The sequence below is a fragment of the Notothenia rossii genome, assembly GCF_949606895.1.
Source record: "Notothenia rossii genome assembly, chromosome: 6".
Lineage (NCBI taxonomy): Eukaryota > Metazoa > Chordata > Actinopteri > Perciformes > Nototheniidae > Notothenia > Notothenia rossii.
In genome coordinates this window covers 70,396,560-70,420,489 of record NC_136909.1, presented here as the reverse complement: position 1 = coordinate 70,420,489, position 23,930 = coordinate 70,396,560, and the positions used below count along the sequence as shown (strand labels likewise).

General features: G+C 38.6%; 1 protein-coding gene across 26 annotated transcripts in view; it reads left to right on the top strand.

Moving 5' to 3' along the window:
• LOC307043663 (neurexin-1a-like) overlaps positions 1–23,930 on the top strand; it is a 248,197-nt gene that overhangs the window by 203,308 nt on the left and 20,959 nt on the right. For 17 of the 26 annotated variants that reach the window (XM_079688280.1, XM_079688292.1, XM_079688293.1 and 14 more), the window contains 3 exons: positions 4,196–4,367; positions 11,572–11,661; positions 13,038–13,357. In XM_079688280.1, the coding sequence (XP_079544406.1) occupies positions 4,196–4,367; positions 11,572–11,661; positions 13,038–13,357 (582 nt within the window). The remainder of the gene's footprint in view (positions 1–4,195; positions 4,368–11,571; positions 11,662–13,037; positions 13,358–23,930) is intronic. The other 9 variants (XM_079688285.1, XM_079688296.1, XM_079688295.1 and 6 more) reach the window with 1 other exon arrangement.

The following is a 23,930-nucleotide window of genomic DNA, read 5'->3' as shown; positions in this document are numbered from 1 at the left end:
AAATGAAAAAAAGGCGAAGCAGAAGAATATCAGAGGTAATTAAAAGATAAGGTGAACAGTAGTCTGCCCGCCTATAGCTACATTAAGACATTTAGCTTCTACAGCGAGAGTATAATGCCCCCTCAACACGGAGACACACACACATAACACACACTAAGGGGAAGACGGAGGTGAGCACTCCACCTGACAACAGACCCCTCACAGACATGTCCACTGGAGGGAGATGTGTTTCAGTCCTGTGGCGTCGGAGTTGTGAGATATGAAATGTGACGGGTGCACAATGGTTGTCAACATGAATGACTCATAAACAAGCAAAACATTACATCCTACACTGTGGTGTTCATTTTTGAAGAGATCAGAGTGGAGGTTCCATCTGAAATACCACTTTTCACTTCCTTCATTTCCTTATTTTTTTTTTGATTGTCTGTACGTGGGCTGGGGAAATGTTTTCTCGCTCCAGTAAAACATTCAAAACGTGTGGTTCGTTTCAACTCATGGTTTCTGTTTTTAAGCAGATTATGAACAACATACTATATCCTTTAAACAACAAGATAATGAATTATTTATTAATTAATGTATTATTCATGGTAACACTTCAATCTGAAGGTTTAAGTACATTTTGTCAAAATATCACAACCCAAGCTGTCTGTAATTCTGTTAAAAGCCTTTTTTTGTCAATTTAACACATTGGTCCAGACATGGTTTTGTAGACATGATTGGAAGAGAGAAAGTTATGCCACGGAGCTTCTAACAATTACAGGAAAATACACTCTGTCTGCAGAGGCAGTTTGGCGTCTTTAGAGCTAGTAAAACAAGTATCCCTATGGTTGTATAATGAGCGCAGATGGGAAGTTTTAACGAGAAACTGACACCCTGATTTTTGCAGCAGCTACTCCACCCTCCAGCTGCAAGGATGAGAAGCATAAAAAAAAGAGCAGATTAGAGGAGAATGGTGGATCAACTTCATCAGTTAATTAAACTCTATTGCAGCTTGATGAGCAATTAATCAAGGCAGCGTGCAGAATGTCAGGCAGGGCTGAGTTCTTCAGTACGGTATGTGTGCACCCTACAGTATGTTCCCAGAGGGGCATGCCTGCGGGGAGCAGTATTTACCATGTGAGCAGCCCTAAAACTGGTAAGGGTGTAATAGACTGGGTTTATGTAAGCAGCTATCAATCACTCACTGACATAAGCCTGCACCCTATTAGAGCTCCAGGATTAGGCTCCTCTCAGTGCTGGACTAACTGAGAAAACGACTTGTCTAAGTATATCAAATGTCCCTAAAATTGTATTGGATTTAGAAAGAAATATTATTGGTGTTTCAAGCAAATGCCAGCGCTATCTCAGAGGGCAGAGGCAATAACAGTCAAAGTTAATCACATTAATCTGCGATAAACATGAGCATGTCAAAAATATACTCTGTTTTTCTCACCCTGAAGAATCGGCGCTTATCTTTCATCTGATATCTGACTCCCTAAATCTGATGGTTAGCTTTTTGTCTTTTCTCTGTCAACCGCTTTCATCTACCTCTTCATCTCTTTCAAGGCTGGGAAGTAGGCATTTTTTTTCATGCTATGGAAATTCGAGTTGGCAGTTTGTGACTAAATGCTTTAAATTTATTAACGAGACCGTGGGGAACATTAAAAGTCAATTGAAGGAGGCTATTAAAAGCAGGATTTTAATTGGATTGGTCCCTCTACTAAACCCTTTTTTCTGTCTCTTTCTTTTTCTTTTTTTTCCAAGAGCAATGGCAGTAAAAACTTCTGAATTAATGTGTTCAGTGTGTGGTAGTCCTTGAAAGAAAGTACCCTATTGGAATCAGAAATTCTACACTGTATATCCAAGTACTTGAAAATCAGGAAATTGTGTGAAAGATCTGCCTTGGTGTGAGGTCCGATGACAGCAGATGCTCATGGTATCTGCTGCCTCTTCTTGCTGCATTTATTCCTGCTGAGGAGCTGCTGTCTCCGTGGAAGGGTTTCAGGAGGGGCAAATCTCTTAAACAAAACAGATTGCCGCTAACACAAGGTTTTCACTACAACAGATACTACAGATCATCCCGCAAATTCACTTCTGAAAACCTGAAGTCACTCTAGCCATCTGCTTTTCACTCTTTGTTGATTGGTGCCCGCAAGGCCTCTGTAAATTGTGTTGGTACTGTAGCTTTAATGCATCAGATTATATAATATATATAATAATTAAATAAATTACATTACAAAGCATACAATTGTCCTAGTTTTGGTAATGCGGTGTGACACATTACAAATGGCTTTAATTGCACTTTAGCTTTTGGCTCTCGAGACACACTCAACTCGTTCTGTTCTAAAAAGGGGTCTGAATCTTTGTGTGTGTCTTTATAGTATATGTGTGTTTTGAGAGGGCTTAAAAAAAGAGTCAGTCTGTGCATATGGGAGAGTCAGAGAGAGATGGAGATGTAGTGTAGAATTGGCTTTGCTGACTGGATAATGATATGCAGAGTGCTGCGCTGCTACAGTAGGTTGAGCCTCATACCAGATGCTCCTTTCACTGCAGTTCATAAGCAGAGAGAGAGGCTGCAGCAATATACACACTCCTCTTATGCATGCATTAGAGTAGAAGGATTCAGGGACTTCGATCATGTACCGTAAAATACGCTTATTAGAGATACCCATAGCATGTGGAGACTGAGCCTAAGCTCTCTTTAACTTCCTCAAGTCATTATCTGTATGTTTTCATACCTATATTTGATGTATTTATCTTTTAATTTATTGCAGTTTGATTATTTACTAATGCTCAGATTCATTGATATCCTCTCTGTGTGCTTTTACGCTATTTTTAATTGAGGAAAAGAAGGTGTGTGTGTGTGTGTGTGTGTGTGTGTGTGTGTGTGTGTGTGTGTGTGTGTGTGTGTGTGTGTGTGTGTGTGTGTGTGTGTGTGTGTGTGTGTGTGTGTGTGTGTGTGTGTGTGTGTGTGTGTGTGTGTGTGTGTGTGTGTGTGTGTGTGTGTGTGTGTGTGTGTGTGTGTGTGTGTGTTGGATTAATGGCTGAAGCATAAAGAAAAAAAACGACCTCTTAAAGAACCAGACGGCAGCATCACGCAGAAGGCCAGGATAGGTAGAGCACTAAACCTCAAGGGGACACTGTTAACCACTAACTATATCATTTATTGAACTGATGTAATGAAAACATAAAGGACAAAACACACAGTATGGCTTCTCTTTGATCTGCCTATTAGGCATCCCAGCAGGTCTTTGTATGCACTTGGAATAACATCTCTCATTGCACATACACAGCACAAAAATAATTTTTGATAATAAGAAATCCTCGATGAAAGCATATGCTCTTATACATTTCACCGTAGGGCGGACAGATGTAAACATCATAGAACCACACCGGCAGAAGCTATAATGACATGGGTGCAATTTCCTTGTTTTCGTGTTTAATCATTATTCTATCGAGCCTTCAAAGGCTAAAATGTGTAGGCTTTTCTGAAAATCACATTAAGATTATTAACCGTGTTTGTCTAATTATAACAAAACACACAATAAAGTACGTTGGGCAGGGCGTAGTGTTTAGCATTATGGATGGTTGTGGTTTCATTCTGGAGTTTGTATGATCATCTTGGTGCTGGGTTTCGGGTGCAGAACCTTGTTTCGATTCTTTATTTTAAGCTTTCAATAGTATTTTTTTCAACCCTCCCCATGACCTAAGAACAAATCTACAGTATCTCAAGAATAATATAACTCCATTGATTGGTGCAATGCTATTAAAATAAAAAAGTTATTATTCAAACCATTATATTTAAAATGTGTTATAATGTTCATAAAGCTACTAAATCACAAAATAGATAAAATGAGTCATGTTCACAAAATAATCTGGCTGAACTTTTCTAACCAAGTCAACTTTATTGTCAATCTTCTGTGTGCGTGATACAGACAGGGATATCAAAATGCTGTTTCTTACCATCCCGAGGAATATAAATATATAAAATATATATATATGTGTTTAAGAAAATGTACACTTTTTGACAGAGTTTAAGATGCAGAGTAAATTAATATTGTCCTTACTATAGGACACTGACTGACGACACACTCATTAAATAACATACATTCGAACATTTTCCGCGTTAGACGTTCTTCCTTTCAGCTGAAAACCTTTCCGCACAGTCCAATAATGTCACTAAAAGCTTTTATTTTCTGTGTTCTTCTCATTTCAGGATAAAGGAAACATTGCTGTTGTATTTAATGTCGGAACAGACGACATTAATATTGAGGAGACGTCAAAGTTTGTAAATGACGGAAAGTACCATATAGTGAAGTTTACGAGGAGTGGGGGTAATGCCACTCTGCAGGTGGATGACCTGCCAGTCATTGAGCGCTACCCCACAGGTGAGTCACACACCTTTAGTTACATCTCAACCAGAGACTAGCAGGCCAATAGTGAAGCCTTCTCTGTTAGGATGTCTTTATGTTGACTTGGCATGTGCTTTAATTGCTTTTCATGATTCTGTTTCCAGCAGTTGTTGCGGATAATACCAGTGTTGTTGCTGTTTTTTACTCAACTCTGATGTTTATCACTTAACACTTATTCATGCTTTTAAACAACCGAGGTCTATTTAAATGTGTTGCACTTAAGCACTCATAGTCTAAAATATAAACTGTATAAAAGGACAACCACCCACTCGTTCTACACGTCTGCATTCAATTCTCCATAAACATAAATAATCCACCTACAGTGTATGCTCACAGTACGGTCAAATCAATAGACTATTTACAGACAAATTACCAGTTTTACTGCGGCGAGTAATTGTGTGCCAGTCCAATATTTATGTATCTGCCATTACAGAAGATTGATTGAATTAAAGCAATGTGGTAGACAAACCTGTAATAACACCGTCAAACTAAATTAATACCTGAATTAATCTGTTGCTTTCTCAGAAAAAGATCTTAGATTATCAGCTACATTTAACCATGCCAATACACGTATTTATCGTTTTCACAGCTTAGACCACAATTACTCACAGACAAGAATGAAGCTGTTTCAATTTTCATTTTTATTAGTGCTACTACTAATAACAGTTTTCATTAGTGTAGCACTTTCCATAAACAATGTTTACGTGACAGTAGAAGATGAATCATCTCATTACTCGGCTGTGTAATGAGTTATTGATTAATTCTATAACACATAGGTTTGAGCAAGCTCTCTGATTGGTCAATAGGCGGGTTTGATTCCACGATCAAACAACGATCAAATAGAACGTGCCTAATCACAAAGTATCCAGTGGCCTACACACGCCACTAGCCTACCGAAACTACTTCCATGAGCCTATATCGTGTGGTTTCCATAGCGACGTTTCGTTCGAGGCCTACCTATCAAGACTGCCCGAATCAGCAAAGGCTTTCTACCACCATCCAAGGAAGTCGGTGAAGACTGGGGATGCGGTGTGATATAGCATGGAGCCCTTGGGGGTGAACAGCCTGGGGTCCATGATGACCCGCATTAGTGAAGAGTCTGGCACTGCTACGCGTTACACAAACCATTGCGTCAGAAGCACCTGCATACAGCGGCTGGCGGAGGCAGGGTTACTTTCTAGGAACTACTTTCTGACAGAGATTAACTCAAGCAGAAAGTGTAGGTTTGGGAGCAAATTAGCCCACATTATGAAATTATTTTACGATATTGTTGATCACAATGATAGTTTGTGTAATAGAATCGCAATCATACACTTGAGGACGTTCTTGAACGTCATTATTGGTACTCCAGTACAGGCGTACGGACCTATATAATAATGACGTTCAAGAACGGCCTCTCGTGTATGATTGCTTAAGTATAATGTATGTAATAATTTCCCCTTTATATGACTGGAATACTTGTACTGGCACTTATTTTTAGTGCCGTTACTGGTACAGAGATTAATTTGTCTCAGAGATTGGATAGTCATGTTGGAAAAACAAAATGTTTTCATTTAATATAATATTAAGTTGTATACTGTTGGAATTGGAGAAACACTCAGCAACACTGGTATGTTCCTGTAGAATGTCAAGATGTTAGTATGATGGGTCTCATAAGTAATTAAAATGCTACTGCTTGTGTCGTTAACCTTGTTTAACTGCTTAAAGGCTTTGACAAAACCTAACGGGTATTAAAGGAGTGCGACTGCTCACTGTGAGTAAGACCTGCTGCCCCAAATCCAAAACATTTGTAAGATTGTGAGCATGCATAACATAACTGGGCAGCAGGAAAAATTAAACCGGCTTTCCCCTTTCGCTTAATGTCTGGTGACCTTTTTAGCTGTGACCAGTGCATTCATCCAAATGAAAGAGGGTTTTATGACTGGGACTCAATCCTCGCCGCTCGCTTCAGGTGGAAAAGGAAGCTAATGGATTTTGACATGTTGTGGACATGATGCACATTAGGGTTAAATTGCTTGATGCTACGATTTCAAACAACAAACACCCTCTGTCCCCAAGATGTCTATGAGACATACATATGTGCTGCTCATAAACTGGTCAAAATTGTTGAAAACGATTTATTATTAGGAGGACTTAGGGTGAGTATAATTAGGTACAACACTTAAAAGGATGGTCGTCTCACCTTAAACAAATATTTGTATTCTCCAGGGGGAAGTAAAATGGGGAAAACCTCTGCTCAATATAAAATGTACCACTTAGTAAAACACTATCATTCAAGATCACTTACATACAATAGCTTTCAAAGTTAATAATTTATGGGGACGATTTAATGCCTGGCAAAGACAAATGAAAACGCAGTTCATTTAATATTGAGAGTTAACTTATTGAAAGGGATCAAAAATCTATTTGGAATTGTTAGTCAATGTGTCGTGAAATTTAGAAAGCTAGACAATGATGTTGGATTAATTTCTGCCTGTGATAAGTGCTGAGTTATGAAGGCTGCAGGGGAGGAGGGACCAATCTCAAACACACCAATCATGCATCAGCGACAATGCCAAGTCCAGCTACCTTATTAGGCTCGTTGCAGACTAATTACATCCAATCACAATTACTCCGCAGTTGCTCTTCTCACCCCCAGCTCACAAAGCCATTACTCTCTCAGCTCGCCTGTAGTTTGATTGGTATCCATGTATGCCTCTAACGCACTCATAATAGCAGCCCTCAGCCACTCTTAGGCCACTCTCAGAACAACAGTGATTATAATAAGAGTAGACAGCAGAGATAAAAAATGATGACTAGAGAGTGAGAATGTGACAGAGAGGAGGAGATTATATGGGAGGGAGCGATCATTCTCAAAGCAAGGAAATAATTGCTTCACCAGGGCCTATATTGCTGCCCTCGTAATCTCATTAAAAAGTCTCGTACTGCATACTTATGGGTCATTAAAAGTCTTTAGCACAATTATCAGAATCTAAAAATGCAAAACGCACACACTGACACATAACTAGCCCCTTTATTTGTTGTAGTTTGGTTCTCTTTCCTTTCCTTCGTGCCCTGCTTTCATTCTACGCTGCGCACAAAAGGCTGGGCAGCAACAAAAAAAGCATCCCGTTCTCCCGAGTCTTGGCCATGGAAGTAATACCATCACAATGGCGCTTTTAGGCCCGCAGGGTAAGGCGCAGTATCCTATCGGAGCACCCAATGAACACTCGCTGCACATAAAGATAATGGAGAAGTCCCTGGCCTTATTCTTTTACTGTTGTCAGAGTGTGGTGCACTTATAGAGCTCTCTGTCTCTCCCTCCACTCCCTTCAGCACTCAGTTCCCTCCTTTTCTGCCTTTTTTACCCCTTTCTCCCCACCCCTGCCCCTTCTGTCGATCTCACCCTCCGTCCACTTTTCCCACCTTGTGGAGTCTGATCTTTTGGATACAAGAGAAGCACGGTTAGCTTTATCAATGAAAGCTCCATCCTTTTCTGCTCTGGTTTCTACTCTGTGTTATCCATGAGCCTATTCAGCCTATTGTGCTGGTGGTCTGTCATCACTGAGCATGCTTAAAAAATGGTGCATTGGCTGTCACAGCTAGAGCAGACAAAAAAAAGGAGCAGGATAATAAAAATAATAGCGAGATTTGTGTAGGTTCCTCTTTTTTTTCAATCCTCCCAGGTCCATGAACAGAGGAAGCATTTGCATATTTGTTCATTTAATGTGCCGGGTGTCCAAGGGCTTGTAATGAGATAAAGCTCCCATCTTATCTGACCACTTTATTAACAAAAAAGAAAACAAGTGAGTGAGGGCAAAGCGGGTCAGTTGGGACGGCTCAGCTGAATCGCTGCTGTCTGGTGGAGGAGATAAGCCAGGCTGTCCCATACCAAACCAAATCACCACTCAGCAGCAGTCACAGGCGCCGCTCGCAGGCGGGATGAATGGCCTCTGCTGCTGCATCCAAGCCCAGGGGAAAGCATTGTTTAACACTCGGGTGTCCCACACTGGGGATCAATACACGATCAGACCTTGATTATATCCACACTTAATTAACCTCAGTATAAGGATAGACTTAGTGTGCCACAGGGGGCAGAGCCAAACGGATAAAGTGCTACTGTCTTGGGGAAAATGGGGCGTGTGTGTGTGTGTGTGTGTATGTGTGTGTGTGTGTGTGTGTGTGTGTGTGTGTGTGTGTGTGTGTGTGTGTGTGTGTGTGTGTGTGTGTGTGTGTGTGTGTGTGTGTGTGTGTGTGTGTGTGTGTGTGTGTGTGTGTGTGTGTGTGTGTGTGTGTGTGTGTGTGTGTGTGTGTGTGTGTGTGTGTGTGTGTGTGGGGGGGGGGGGGGGGGTTTACTGTCTCTGTGTGCGCCTCCCTGTCTGACACAGCCTTTCTAGTAGTTCCTTTGCCCTTTTCTTTAACACATTGTCATTTGTTATGACAGCACCAGCATGTAGAGCAAGACGCAAACTGTAATTCTTAATGAGAACACACCATTTAAAACATGGTTATACAGTTTGGCTGTCAAGGAATTAAAGCAGCATGTTTATGATAACATATTAATGAATTCAGAAGGGAAAATGCCACTAAAACGAGTTGCTCTTCAGTTTAAATTCCTGTGTCCTCACCGTCCTCCCACCTGCTGGAGGCTAAATGTTCTCCGGAGCCCCGTTGTATGCTGACCTCTTTCTCAGATGAGGTGTCACAGTAGCAGGAAACAGAGAGGTGACATAACTAACACCCCATGACTGACAAATGGAGGAGACAGGAATGAACAAAGCCTATAAAGGCTCCATGCAAGTAGCAATTATTGGATTATTCATTAATTTAACACATTCAAATGAAAGGAAGTGCTGCTATGGGTGTTTGCTTGTTTTGTTTATTAATTTGTGTGTTATAATTGCATCATTCAGTGTTCAGAAGAATAAGGTGGTTGGCTCCAGGAGCCTTGCATAAGGCAAATACACAGTGTGTGTTCACCAGCAGGCAGTATGGTGGACGTTACGTAAGCTGAAAGCACCTGGAGGCTGCTGTGCTTTGCGTCCACATTCCTGTAGGAAGCTAAGGGACTTTCTAGCTGCCAAATTCATTAATTATATTGCTTTCAATTATGTTGTGAAGAACAATGTGGACTCTACATTGTTCTTCACATTAACAAATACCATGAAATTAACCAAATAACTTGTTACTGGGGCATTACTTTATTTGATTTGTTTGAGTCAATCCCACAGTCACTGTCCCTCTGCCTTAAATAATCAGTTAAGCATTACATTTCTATTAATCAGCATCTGAGAATAATTCCAAAGAAATGCCCTGTTTTCTCATATTTGAGTGAGATTTTACTTAAACTGCAGTCTCCACTCTTTTTTCATGATGGCCTTTCGGCTGTACATTAATGCAATCCGTCCTTGTTATTTACATCTCAGAAGTCCGTCTGAGAAGTCATGGCGGACTAGCACATTGTTGTTTTCCTTCTTTAGTGGGATATAAATATAGACTGTTGCCAACCTTGTCCTTTAACATATGTTCAACATCAGGCAGATGAGCACAATCGCTAAGCACCATTTTACTTTCATGTCATTTGAACTTTTGACAAATGTATGTTGGGGATCACATCCATGTAAAGGTGTCAAGGCTGAGTTTGGGTTGTACGTTGTGCAACATGAAGACGCTCCATTTGAAGTGACCTGATTAACAGGGGGCGCACAATTTTAGAAATGTGAAAAATAGAAGCACGTGTAATGAATGTGCGGCATCAAATTACATAATGAACATTGTCTCAGAAATATGGATCACTGAAAAACCTTCAACCATCCGCATCGAAAAACATACACAGTGTTACTGTGTGGTTGTGTTGTAATGCAGAATGTATCTGTCAATGTTGAGGGAGAAATGTTCCACCTAATCTCCTTCACAAGCCTTTGTGCTACAAACGGGCACAATCAACTGCAGCCAAATTCCATGAGCTGTATAGACAAGCTTTAAACCCCTTTCTGTTAGCTGATCCTCTACAGTAATTCAAGCTGATGCGATTAAAAAATGTCTTTTTCTGCGTCTTCTTACCTCTAAGACCTTTCATCAGTCCAACTGTGCATCTGTTACAAGGTTACCTCCTTTCCTTCATGTCTCTGCGACTTTCCCCTCCAAAGCTATTCTCCAATGAATCATTGTTAGCTACCGGATCTTTTATCTGCCAGAACTGAATTAATATAGTTGATGGGACAAACATTGTCAATCTGCCGGAAGAATGGAGCTGACTGAATTCAATCTCTGCAGACAATAGCAGGGGGAAAGCACTCGGAGACAGTGCCACTTTGCTGAAAGTCTTCTGTTCTGGAGAGGTTATTGGCCTTGACAAAGGGGTGATGCAGAGTTTGCCCTCATTAATGCTGAAGTGCCCCTCCAATCGTGGAGTTGAGTTTTTTTTGTATTTTGTCTCATGGCACTTTTTTTGCTCATTCTCTGAATACTTTTGAAAAAACGTCTTTTCATTGACACCAATGTCATCACTTGGCATTAGTGATGGTCAAACTCATGACTTTTCCTTCTTTAGGCCTCGTAGATTTTGTCAAAGCCTTCTTTATTAAATATTTTTACAGCGTTTTTACCTACTTGACATTGTCCTCTGACTTTTCTCTGAACAGATGCTCTGAATGTATACTGTGTTGACTGTTGTACTGCAATAAGCTTATAATTTCTTTCCAATTAGGCTATTTATAAATGGGGTGGGAATTTGTAAAATGTTGAAGTTAAATTTTCATTTAAACCATAAAAGGTTGATTCAACAATAAATGATGTTCTTTTTGAAAATGTATATAACTAGTTTAAAAACCACTTAAAAAGATATAGAGGGGAAATACAAATGGGATGGAAGTGTTTGGGTAAAGAGTTTGTAATGGTAAAATAAATGTGTGATTTGGGTTAACATAGCTCTATTAACTTAGATGAAACGTTTGCGTGTTAGTTCACTTATTTCGATTAATATAGGCATAATTTGTTGGTTAAAATAAAATAAAATGACTGAAGTTTGTTCAAATAATGTTTAGTAAATATTGTTGTTTTTTTTAAATATAAAAAGCGTTTTAAATATATAAAATATGTATAAACCTTGTACAGTTGTATAGCTCCAGCATTAAGTATGAACATTTAACCTTTGACCTTACAGATTGTAACCACTGAAATGTCTCTTTAAACTTTAAAGGCAACAATGATAACGAACGCCTGGCGATTGCTAGACAGCGAATCCCATACCGACTTGGTCGAGTAGTTGACGAATGGCTACTCGACAAAGGTAAAATCACTGATTAAAATTTCAAATAAAATAATTTGATCATAACCAAGTTGTAGCAATATACTGTAAATAATAAACCTTAAAAAATAAATGTTCAGTAAAATCTTTTAAAAAATAAATGATTTGAACAGTTAAATTCACTTTGTAGTGTTTCATACTTTTCATAATAATGTATTTATTTCATAGATTTCAGATAAATACGTTTTTATTGTCAACTAAGGTTAAAGGGACTGTAAATATGAATTTAAATCCACTTACTGAAGTAATATCAGCATTGTTAAAATGTCTATAAATCACTGTAGCATTTTGCTGTAAAAATCTAAATGATACATTTAAAAGTTATTGTTTAGTCATCTATTAGTTGCTAGTGTTATTTGAAACACTTTGAAACCTATACAGTACAGTAGAGTACTTTTTGTACTTTGATCTGTTCTGATTAAAATGCTAGCGATGATAAATAGAGTGCAATAATGAATTGGCATCAAAAATCTGAGTCCCTTTAACAGACATTGTAAATATGTGTAGGGCATTAGATCAAGGAACTGTAATATAAAACAAACTGAGTGCATGCTTTGTTTTAATAGTTCAATAACTAATTCATATGATTAACTTACATTGTGAAATAAGCCCTTTCATTTTTTTGTTTATTTGTTTTCTGTTTTGCATTCTGAATATCCTGTCATGAAATATTTTTGGGTTTTCCATGTGCCAACCATATCTGTTCAAGTTTAATTTTCCTTGCTTGCTTTTGCTAAAAGGATGCATAGCTTCAAATTTCCTGAAGCATGTCCAGCTTCCTGTGAAATTGCATTCATGAAAATTCTAATTCTAACAGCCTGTAGCTATCTCAGAAAGGTTTCTTCTCCCCCATGCTTGCTTTCTAACAAGTTTGTAAATCCCAACATTTGAAGGAAAATGCTGGATAGCATAAGGAAATATATGCTTTTTGCTTTTGCTGGACAAATGTTTCATATATTTGTCTAAACTCCAAAGCAATTTTCCAGCAAACAAACTGTCTTTCAAGATTATGTTATATCTCCAGGTGCAGTTTAATATATTGCTTTTCCATAACATCACTTCCTTTCATTAACATTTTAGTTAGAAATGTTCTTGTTATTTTAGATTGGACTGCCCTTTTAGCAAAGCCGCATTGATTCTCTATATCCTTTCTTTTTTATTTAACATTTTTCTTTCTTTTTATAGGCATCTCATCATAACTGCAATAAATTACCAGGGTTTGCCTCTACAACCCGTAATTTATTGGTCTCATTAGCCACTGGGCAAATAATCTGTCATTATCTTTTTTTTCATTCCTGTTCAGTAAAAGTGGCTGAGTCCCAACGTGCTTGTATATATGTAACATTGTTTTCCCACAGGGCGGCAGCTAACAATCTTCAACAGCCAAACCACTATACAAATTGGAGGCTGGGAGCGGGACCGGAGTGGATCCTTTCAGGGCCAGCTCTCGGGCCTCTACTATAACGGCTTGAAAGTGTTCAACATGGCCGCCGAAGGGGATCCCAACATTAAGATCCAGGGCACTGCGCGTCTCGTGGGGGACTCGCCCTCCTCCATCACACCGCAGTCGAGCACCACAGCCAATCGCTCAGAGACGTCCACATCCATCATGGAGATCACCACCACCACGGCCTCCAGCAGGCGAGTCAAACAGACAACACCACGAGAGCCTCAGCAGGTAAGATCAATTAAACAATGATTTCTAACAGACTTTCACTCATGTCAATATTGTCTCAACTTAAACCATTTTGACAAAAAAGTATCATGAGTGATATGATAGATTTTATTTGTATGTACCTGTACAGTGGTGCGTTTTCCTTACTTAAATGTGTCAAGCCTTTCTTCTCCTTCAATACTGTGACCTAAAAGCTGAAGGGAAATAAGTGCATTGTTCCACCGTCGGGAGTTGGACCACAGGCTCAGTGTGGATCTGAGAAGTAATATGCAGGGGCATATTACTTCTCAGAAGTCACAATGTGTGACTAACCAATGCAACACAAAACATGTGTCCTATCGAATGAAATGGCGATCAGACCGTTCCTGCTGTAGGTATTCCTTTCCAAGAACAAAAGACATTATAAAAAACTCAAATCAAATTTAATTATTATGCCTTTTAGAAATCTTTGTGCATATAAAAACCCATTTCCTAAACTCAGTGTGACCGCTAAGTGTTGGTGGTTAACTAAATATGAATGGAAGACTTTTTCAATTGACTTTTGTCGTTGCATTGGGAATTGGCTTGCAACAAACATGCTGACTTCATTAGAACCTATGGATTTGTGCGCACTGAAGAGACAATGGTATTGAATCATTTAGGTCACAAAGGAAAATAGTTTCAGTATTTGTCAAAACAACAGTAGTAGTAAAGTAGGATATTGCTTTATGTGTTCTTGGTACAAAACAGAAATAGAACCTGCATGGCCCGCAAGATATTTTCAGCCTGTACACACACAAAAAAAAGCGTACTCAAGGTTATTTATATTGTTATAGAGCCAAAGCTGCTCTGTAGTAAAATTCAAAACTGAGTTACACAGGGCTTATTTGTTTAAATAAGGGGCATTGTACATTACATGAAGCTCTGAAATAAGGAATATGGAAGTTAAATCATGGAAGAAAACACACATACAAGGTGAGTGTGTGTGAAAGAAATGTAAATGTTCTTAACTCAGTTGAAGGAAAAGCTTACATAGTTATATTCAAACAAATAAAATAGTTGTGTCCATTATGACCATTTTTAAAGGATTGTCCAAAAGGAATAGTCTAAAAATAAATGTCAGTTTTGATTAGTATGTTTAGAAGTGGGTTCTTCATTATACAAAAAAATTAGATAAGGCACACCTATTTTCCAACTTAGCAGCAGTAAAGACCCCACATTACTGGCCGTCCCCTAACACCCTCTAATATTGAACATTAGAACCATTTGTGTCTGCTGATGCTGACGAATAATACAATCATAAATATTGATCCAGTGGAACGGGTTTCTCTCAGACTCAGCGTGGTTCCTGAACCGTTGCAGGACCATGTAATGCAAGCGAAATATCACACAATAGACTATAATTACATCCCAGCGCCATGTGGTGTTTTAAATTGCCACCAAGGAACCAAGAGATTGGCAGAAAGGAACAAGCTTGATCAGATGGATGCCCGCCTTTTTCAGGCATTTTCATCTGAGGAGAAATAAAGTGATATAAATGACCATGACAATTTAGAAATGTATTGTAATACAGATATTTTTATTAATATACACACAACAGTTTTTCTTTTTGGATATAATTTGGGGTTTGGAAATGTGACATAATGCCCTTATGTTAACAATTTGTGCTTGAGGAGTTTAATCAATAACAGTTTATCTTAAGGCAGTCATATGTACAGCTTTTGGTTTTGATGTAAACACTTTAATTAACAGTTCAAATCTTAAGGTTTATTTGGGAACCTACGTTTGCCTATTCTTTTATGAGTATGTGGTGTATCAGTAAGGCTTCTTGGAAGTTAAATAGTTATACTGTGATTTTTCTTTGTCTATAAAAATACATTCCGAAGTGTTCTGTCAAGTTAAGTTGCGAGCTCACCTTTAAAGTGGCTTGTAAGGGATTGTAAAAAATGAGAATAGTCGAGGCTAACTGTGTAGGTTTAGTTATCGAATGCATTCATACAGAAAGAAAGGTCATTGGAGTATAGAGTTGCGGTGTGATGTAGGCGGAGAGATGAATGAGGCATGCAAAAATATGTTCATCGGGAGATGTCAATGCATTCAGTTTGACTCAACTTGACAGCCTTCACATGGAGAGCCCTCGCTGTTGGACATTTCTGTCTCAGGACACTACACTTAGAAAGACATCGTGTCTGGCCTCTAAAAAGAGAGGGTGCATTTACTGTCCTGTCCCCTGAATAGTCAGCATTTTAATCATTGTCCAGCTGTTCTGCCTCCACTCTGATGGAAACTGCAATCCAGTGAATGCTTTTATATCCTGAGAGCCATGTACTGAGACACGTACATTTTTAGTATGGCTGGCCCAAGGGGAGATGGAACGGCTGTGGTATCAAGCTCTGACTGTTGGAGCTTGATAAGACTAGCGCCCCACAAAATGTAAATGGTCAAAGTACAGTTCACTCAACACACTTAAATCCAGTCACATTCACTTTTTGTACTTGCCTATTGCTTTTAATATACATTTTTAAAGCACTCACAATCATATTTCTTTATAACGGTGGGTCATATGACTTTGTCCAATGTGAACATTTTTGCTCATAGTAGCCTGCCAAACAACAGTTGATGACTGGGTGAGCAAAGCTGAGCATTTACAGACTGAAGCAACACAAGTTTCTTGCAGGATATAAAGGAGACCAAAGCAAAGGTTAATAATGAGTGAAAATGAACGTGCATTCCCCAGGTTGCAGGAAAGAGAACAGATTATGTCGATAGGGCTATTTGAATAAAAGGCTTTTGTGTAAAAAGAGCAATAGAAAGCTCTGCAAACAACCGAGCAGTAGAGGATTGTTGTTCTCCATCTACACAGCAATGCTAGATCAGAGCTCTTTTGAAAATGTCTTTGCCATCTGACATCTTAGCACCTTACCCATAATATTGTTCTGCTAACTTATGGCCACAAGCTAATGCTTGAATGTGGTTTTATATCAAGGGCAGGGTAAGCTATTTGCCCACAAGAAATGTAGATGGATAAATGTATGCATACACCCCTGAGTGCAGAATGAGTTATCATAAATATGTTATGCTTTGACAGGGTTTTACAAGAACATGCATTTAAATGTGATATGTTTGCACACATTTTACAGAGACCCTAGGGATAATTAAACACAGGAAAACTTGGAGAATGTTGTTTTTTTCTTTTACTGTCTTATATTGTCAGGAGGAAGAGGACCATAGTACTCGAGAATACTAAACATAGTTTGTTACATTGATCGTAGTAATCAATGTGCTTATGAGTCCACATATCCCTAGTCTCTCTGATATCTGATTACTCTTGATACATGCCTTCAATCAAGTTAGCAGCCAACACTGCTATTTTGCTGTGCACAATTGGACTAAATGCCAGAGCAATTAAATATTTCAGAGACACTGACGCTGTAGATTTATGGTATGTATTTTTGCTCTTCCCTATCCCACTCAGAGGGTAAAGTCAGGAATAATCATCGTTAGTTTAACGATGTTAAAGAGTCTGGAGGGACTTTAACTTCTCAGGTGCACTATCAAAAAGTTATCTCAACGTTCCACTGGGGTTATAATGTTATTGAATACTGTAGGCCTCAGGTAACATTAGCTTAATGTCTTTCTTCTCCATCTACTGGGTGTCCACTTATGCTATATTAACAAAGGAAAAACATATTTTAGAGTGCACTGCACAATCAGGAATAATTTGCTCCTTGAGATAATACCTGGTGAGTCAGGATTGTTAATTGTTCAGAATATTAATTAGAATAACCCCTTTTGTTTAAGATTTGAATCGAGGACTTACCGCACAACCCACTCAAATAAAGATATTGTAAATTATAGCTTTGGATGTACCTTTATTTGATAAGATATTCCACACTTGACTTTTGAATTTTAAATATTCTCTGTAGTAGTTTATCTTCTGTGTGCTTCCTGCCCTTCGCGGGGGAGGAGGCTTGCAGTACAGGCCTGACTGTCATGTCTTAATGAAGTGTATGCTCCCTGTAGCGGTGCCTGGTCACATCCAATTAAACCATAATGCACTTGTGTATGCATCCACAAACAATGGACCAGCTACTGTAGACATGCTTAGACGTGCTACTCTCTTCTCTTGTCTACTGATTTGTTTACGACTATTCATACCTCAGCTTTGTTTTATTTATAGCTAGGGGAAATGTGTGCTTCACCCTAGTCAATTTCCCCTCTGCTAATTGGAGACTGATTTGAAATATGCAGTAATACTTTTTAACATTCTAATCTTGAATTGAAGCTGTCAAAATGTAGTAAATAGATTGAGTGAAATACATTTATGTTTAAAAGAGCAGAATATTCTGAAGTGAAATGCAAGTAGCTTAATTGCAATACTTTAATAACATTTACTATGTCTCTATGGTCCTCAACCAAAACACATATTGTGTAATGTGTGTGATGTTGTAGAAACTCTTTAGAAATATCATTGTAATATATGCATTAAATACTGAAAGCATGGAAGCCATACCAATACACCAACATGTTGCTTTTTGAAGGGTCGGTGGTCAAAATGAAGGAATGTCGAACTGCAGGAAAATAATATTTAACACCAGATGATGCTTAATCAAAACCACTCAAGGATAAGAGAGAGAGAGCCACATGTAGCTGCTACCCTCCCAGCCGGGAAGACGACGAAAGCCTGCTATCTGGAAGAGCCATTGAGGCCTCTTGACAGTGATGGATTTTTACCTGCATTGCTCTGTATTATCAACCCGGGCCAGAACATATACAGTATATAAATCTCACAAGCGGTCATAGTATGAGTCTGACATCCACCACCAGCGCTGTCTGCAGGAACATCCTCTAAAGTAAGTTTGTACTGGCTCGAATATTATGGAGACACAAGGAAAGAAAACTCCGGGAGGAAAAAGTAATATGTGGCTGCACTTAGGGTATTATCAGTATGAATACCTCAACATTTTAATTCTATGTTGATAATAAATCTAGCATCAATTGATTTTTCTTCAGGGTTTTTAGCTAGTATCTACTGTTTTAATATTCACATTCAACATTCATTGTTAGTTAATTGTTTTAATATAATCAGTAACTATGTGACTTGACACAAAATACAACTTGATTAATGGTAATATCATCTACAGGTAGATATTTGTTCACAAAACAAATACATTCGATGCATTTATAACTTCAACTGATAAGTGCTGGCAAAATCTTGGACAATTTTATTCAAGGAACCTTGACCATACAGTAAGTAGAAAATGTCAGAACAATCTGTCCAATATTTGTAGTAACAGTATTTCAATGAAAACCAAAAGTCTTAAATTCATGGTGCTGATTGTAGAGGAAATGTTAGTTGATCAAACATATCAGGTTACATTGTGTGGTAACCATGGCTGTTGGTAACTTTAGCGTCAATCTATACATAAGATGTCAAGCTAATTCCCTGAGTCCAAGGTCATTAGGATTTCTGCTCTAGTGACCTTGATTATCGACTGGAAAATCAAATGTTCGAATATATTAGAAGCATGTTCTTGTATTCAGGCCAATATTGTATTTTTCAATAGTAACAGTAATATTTGACCCCTTCCCACATTTTATGCTTGCCATATTTTGTTCATTACCTTTTTGAACAGGGCCATTTCTGTGTTATAGCTTGTTACTGGTGGAAATTCAAGAAATGCAGATTATAGCCCGTCCTCTGGGAGAATGAATGGCCACTATGTCACTTCATTGCCACCAAATAGCCAATTGGCTCGACTATTTCTCTATGAACCCTAGGTGAGGTGGGAGTAATGGCCATTCAGTGGAAGTGAGGAACATTCAAAACACATTGTGTGGACCATTTCATTTGCACTCACAGCACATGGTTCAGTTCCGGCTGAACTGGCTTGTAGTGTTCCTGTTTGTCTTGGTCCCTGAGTCGAGGGGCAGGAACCTGCCTCTCTATAATTCACAGGGATAATCGAAGATTTGACATGCTGCACTGCTACACCTCCAGTGCAATGTTCGGTACCTCGCCGCCTCCCTCTCCCCTTCTTACAAACACTATAATAAACTTAGTGTCAGAGTAATCTTGTGGTGAAAAATCTTTGGCAACTGAGTATCCAATAACTGCTCACTCTGCAGCTTCTGTTCTTTAACAATCACCCATGCACTATGTCTCTCATTGTATCTAGAATTACCTTTAGGCAATGTTCTGATTGTCTTGATAGTGGAAGGGATTATTGTTTTACAAGCTAAGGCTCCAATAAGTCTGCACAACCTAGATTTAATACTAATCCTGCATGCATCTTAGACTGGGGACTTATCTTGGTATTAAGCACTCCTCAGGTAACAGCACACATGCAGTGCAGTTTCTTTAATTGCGCTAAAAAAATTGCTGCTTGGATATGAGTTTATGGATTATACAGCCTTTATTACGTTTTAGATGCATGAGATCCATTATTACATTTGGACATTGCTCCATGGGAGCAATATTATATTTAAAGTTATACATGACATATACAGTACTTATATGTAACAATATAAAAAGAAATGTTGGTAACAATTGTTCACAAGATGTAGAAAATGCCCAGGCTATCTTACAGTAAATGTACTTTACATTAGAGATGTTAAGTACTATCCAGCAGTTTGCATGGACAAATGCATAACAACTCCTCACCCCCTGACTACGTGTTGATTAGTGTTAGTTTCACACGCTGAGAAATGCCCAAATTACGGTTCATGAAACTTGCCCGCTAAAAATATTCAGACCCTGTGACAATGACTATACGTTATAACCCAATCACCTAGTTGTCCAACTTACCTTTGCTATAGTTGTATAGTATAGTCTGTCTTATCTGAAATGAAGATGTGTGTCAGTTATGTTTTATTTACCTTTTACCAGGATGTTAAGCACACAGAATGCTTTAAAGAGTACAGTATGTTGTCTTTGATTGACAGGCATATATTCAATCAGTTTAAAAGCTCTTATCATTAGCTAAGAGACGAGAAAAGCACAAGCGTCTAACTAGAAAGCCAGAACTGTGTTCGGAATGGCTGGCATTTAAGATCATCGTTTCTGCTTATTTTATTGCAGAATAAAAAGCATAGATTTACTTTGTTTGTTCATTTCACGGTAATAGAAGATTTACCCATCTGTGTTTGTGCTTGTGTCAGGCATGCACACACCGCTCTCACTGCTGAATGTCATGATCGCTGGTTGTTTTTTTAAGATAGCTTTTATTGCTTTTTGGTTTTATTGGATGTCGTTGAGACGGAGAGAAGAGAGATACCTTGCTATCGAGGGAATATGGTATACCATTTGGCCACCGCTCAACTCAGTACATGGTTCAATGAAATGTGGAGTGTGCCCAGCCTATCCCCAACAGATTGACCTACAAGGAACTACCTCTTATTAAAAATAAATCGTTATGAAAAAAGTGAAATCATGGTTGTGAAAGGTTAAATTAATGAACATGTCCTAATATCAAACTATTCCTCCCCTTTTTTACTGATTTCTTAATTTAGTGTTTCGGCAGAAGTTGGAAAATATACATATTCTTTCTTGTGTTTTCTTCATTGCTCAAATGTTTTGCTTTTAGTATGCTACTATTATTCTACTAAATAAATGAGACTTAGAATTGAGGAGGCACTTTACTGACCATAAATCAAAGTTAGTTCTCTCACCATTTCCTTGAAGATTCTTCGTCCCCCACTTTGCTGTATTTTATATTATATCTACTCTCTTATTTGTATTTTTATAAAACAAATTTCTTGTCACATAACAAACATGCTTTCCTTAATAATTTAGACGCAGATTTTATAGTAATTTTTCCCTGTGTGTGCTCATCAATTCAAAAACTAAATCTAAATCTAACAAAGAGTTGACAAGGAAACACGCCATGTTCCCCTTTCACAGAGAGAGGGATGCAGTGATGTTAGAGGAGTCGTATTTATTCAGGATAGTAAACTGTCTCTTGGACTTAGAGAGATAATGCAGTGTTAAGCCTGAGAGCCGGTGCCCTGTGAGGTTGTGGTGCCTTCAATTATTCACAGAAAGAAAACATCTTCGGGATAAGATTTCCCTGCAATGCAGATGTATGCCATTGACCATCACGATACTGAGATACTGTAAGCTGGAGAGGAAACAAAGAGCAATAGCTATCAGATGGCATGGTTCACCAACAGGTGCATTATTGCATTTTTTTCTGGTGTTATTATATTAATTCTCATATATCATTTGAAGAAAAGGCCTGCTGTCAACAACTATGCAAGCTTAAGAAATCATTAGATTAGAGCAGAAACAGGTTGTGAGATGCAGATGGACGGTTCTCCTGTTCAGCACTTGTGTGTTCTGCTGACCTCCCCATCGTGCCCCTAAAGTGAGGTTTGTGAAGGTGGTCCTGGTGTGTGCAGCCCCAGGCCCCGGTCATGGGTCTGTGCCCACCCAGTGCTGACAGATGGCAGAGGATCTAATGCCGTAGACCCACAGTGGCCCCAGGCCCGCGGCGCTCACTCCCAGCGACAGACCATATCCATCATCTCAGCCTCACCGGGGGCCATTATGGAAGCTGCCCTTCAACATTGTGTTGTACACATACAGAATCCATGTGCCTCGCTGATCCAGTCCACCTTGGCAGGGGTGAACACATACATGCCAATGTGTGTGTATGTGTGTTCACATGACTTGATGAATGTTTACATTTCTTTTGATAGTTGACAGCAGAGACATGTTCTGTACAGAGGCCAGCTGAGGCCTCAGGATGCCTTGTCTTCCTTTGGTGCTTAACTTCCTGTTTGCTTGTCTGTAACATTGTTAGAGCCAAGTAAATCATCTGTGCTGTCATTATTAAAACAGTCAACAAAGAAGCTTCCTTGCAGGTTTCACACTGCTGGCAGCATTACAGAGGACTACAGATTGTCCCGCTAAGTCTGTTTGGATGACAAAGAATGAAACCTACGCAGTGTGAATGTTGTCTCTGTTTCAAGTGTTGGATTGTGCAAGGAGGAGATACTGACACTGACAGCTTTACAGAATGTTTTATAGACCACATTGTTGTCCCTTAGGACATTTGCTGTTGTGATTTGTTAAAACACAAAATAGTCCTGGGCCAACTGTTGAGCATAAGACACAATTTGTCAAATTGTATTGCTCCCACCTGCACACTTCTATATTCAGCTGGTTTATACATCACAATCATGAAGGCTGAGATGTCTGCATTATTTTAAAACAATTTTCTCAAAAGCTGGTAGAAAATGTAAGTCATAAACTGGCTTATGTCTGTAACAGTGCCTGTATTTATGATACAGCCACTGCCATCAGCATATTATATTTTAGTTCTCATCAAAACAGACATGTTCTTGTTTTATCTTCATAATTTATTCTGACAATTGTGGAGAAAACATTAACTACTGTAGGTTATTGAGTTAACAGACACTAAGAGCCTGAGATGAACATCATACTGTAAACATTTAAGATGGCTGATTCGGTTCATCCATCTCCATCTAATGTAGGATAACATCTAATCACTTCTCGTGCTATAAAGGCATGTTTAGGGATGGAAGGGAGTATAATACAGAGTAACGTCATTACCACAGATTAAATTAAGGTAAACAAATTCCAGGAGGTACAGAAATGAAATAAAGTTATCCGCATGGCAACAAATGAAGTCCGTTAGGCCATTGGACAAGGGAAAGACAAACATAGAGAAATGGCTTCGGTAAATAAGTATAACCTAAGGAAATAATAAAAGTGCTTACAGTTTGAATCTAAATGTATTAAAATAGTTTGATAATTTGGGAAATATTTCCTACATGTTTTTTTAATGAGTAAGATGTTCAGTTTTCGTCTATACCGTGAATATGAAGCTTCAGCCAGTTGGCTTCGCAAAAATGTTTAAACGGTATTAAAAACTGCCTACCAGCACATCTCAAGTTCATTGATTAACATAATGACTTGTTTCTTTAATCAGTTTAACACCCTGTGTGTATAAAGGACATGTGGTTTTAAAAGTGATTCTGGGGTTGCCAGACAACCAGCGGAAACTCCTAGAAGCCACTGTGTTTTTATAAAGATTAAACCCCCAAGATGAAACGTGTTAATTAGTGAGCTTTACAATTCCTGGTAGGTGGATTTTGTTACCTTCTAACAGATCCAGGCTAGCTGTCTCTCCTGTTTGCAGTATGTGTGCTAAGTTAGGCTAATTGACTGCTGGCTAAAGCTTTACATTTAGCATATGGACAAAGAACATTGTATAAATGTTTTCCTCTAGTTATTTGCATGAAAACAAATAAGCTTTTTAACCCAAAAATATAGATGTATTCCCTTTATAGATGAATAAGATACAATAAATATGATAGCATCTTTTTGCCGGCCTACAGCTGAATGACAAGTTTAAATAATATATATTTTTAAACAAAATCAGTATCAATGAATCATATCTAAAGGTCCAGTCAAAATTGGAGCACTCTGGCATCACAACACTGCCACAGGAATGGATTAATGAAAGAAAATCTATTTTTCTTGTGAGACTTCATAAATGCTGCCGACTTTCCATTATTAGGATTTATTTTCCACCCTGAATGTTATAACTGCATCTTTTTTTTCATGTCC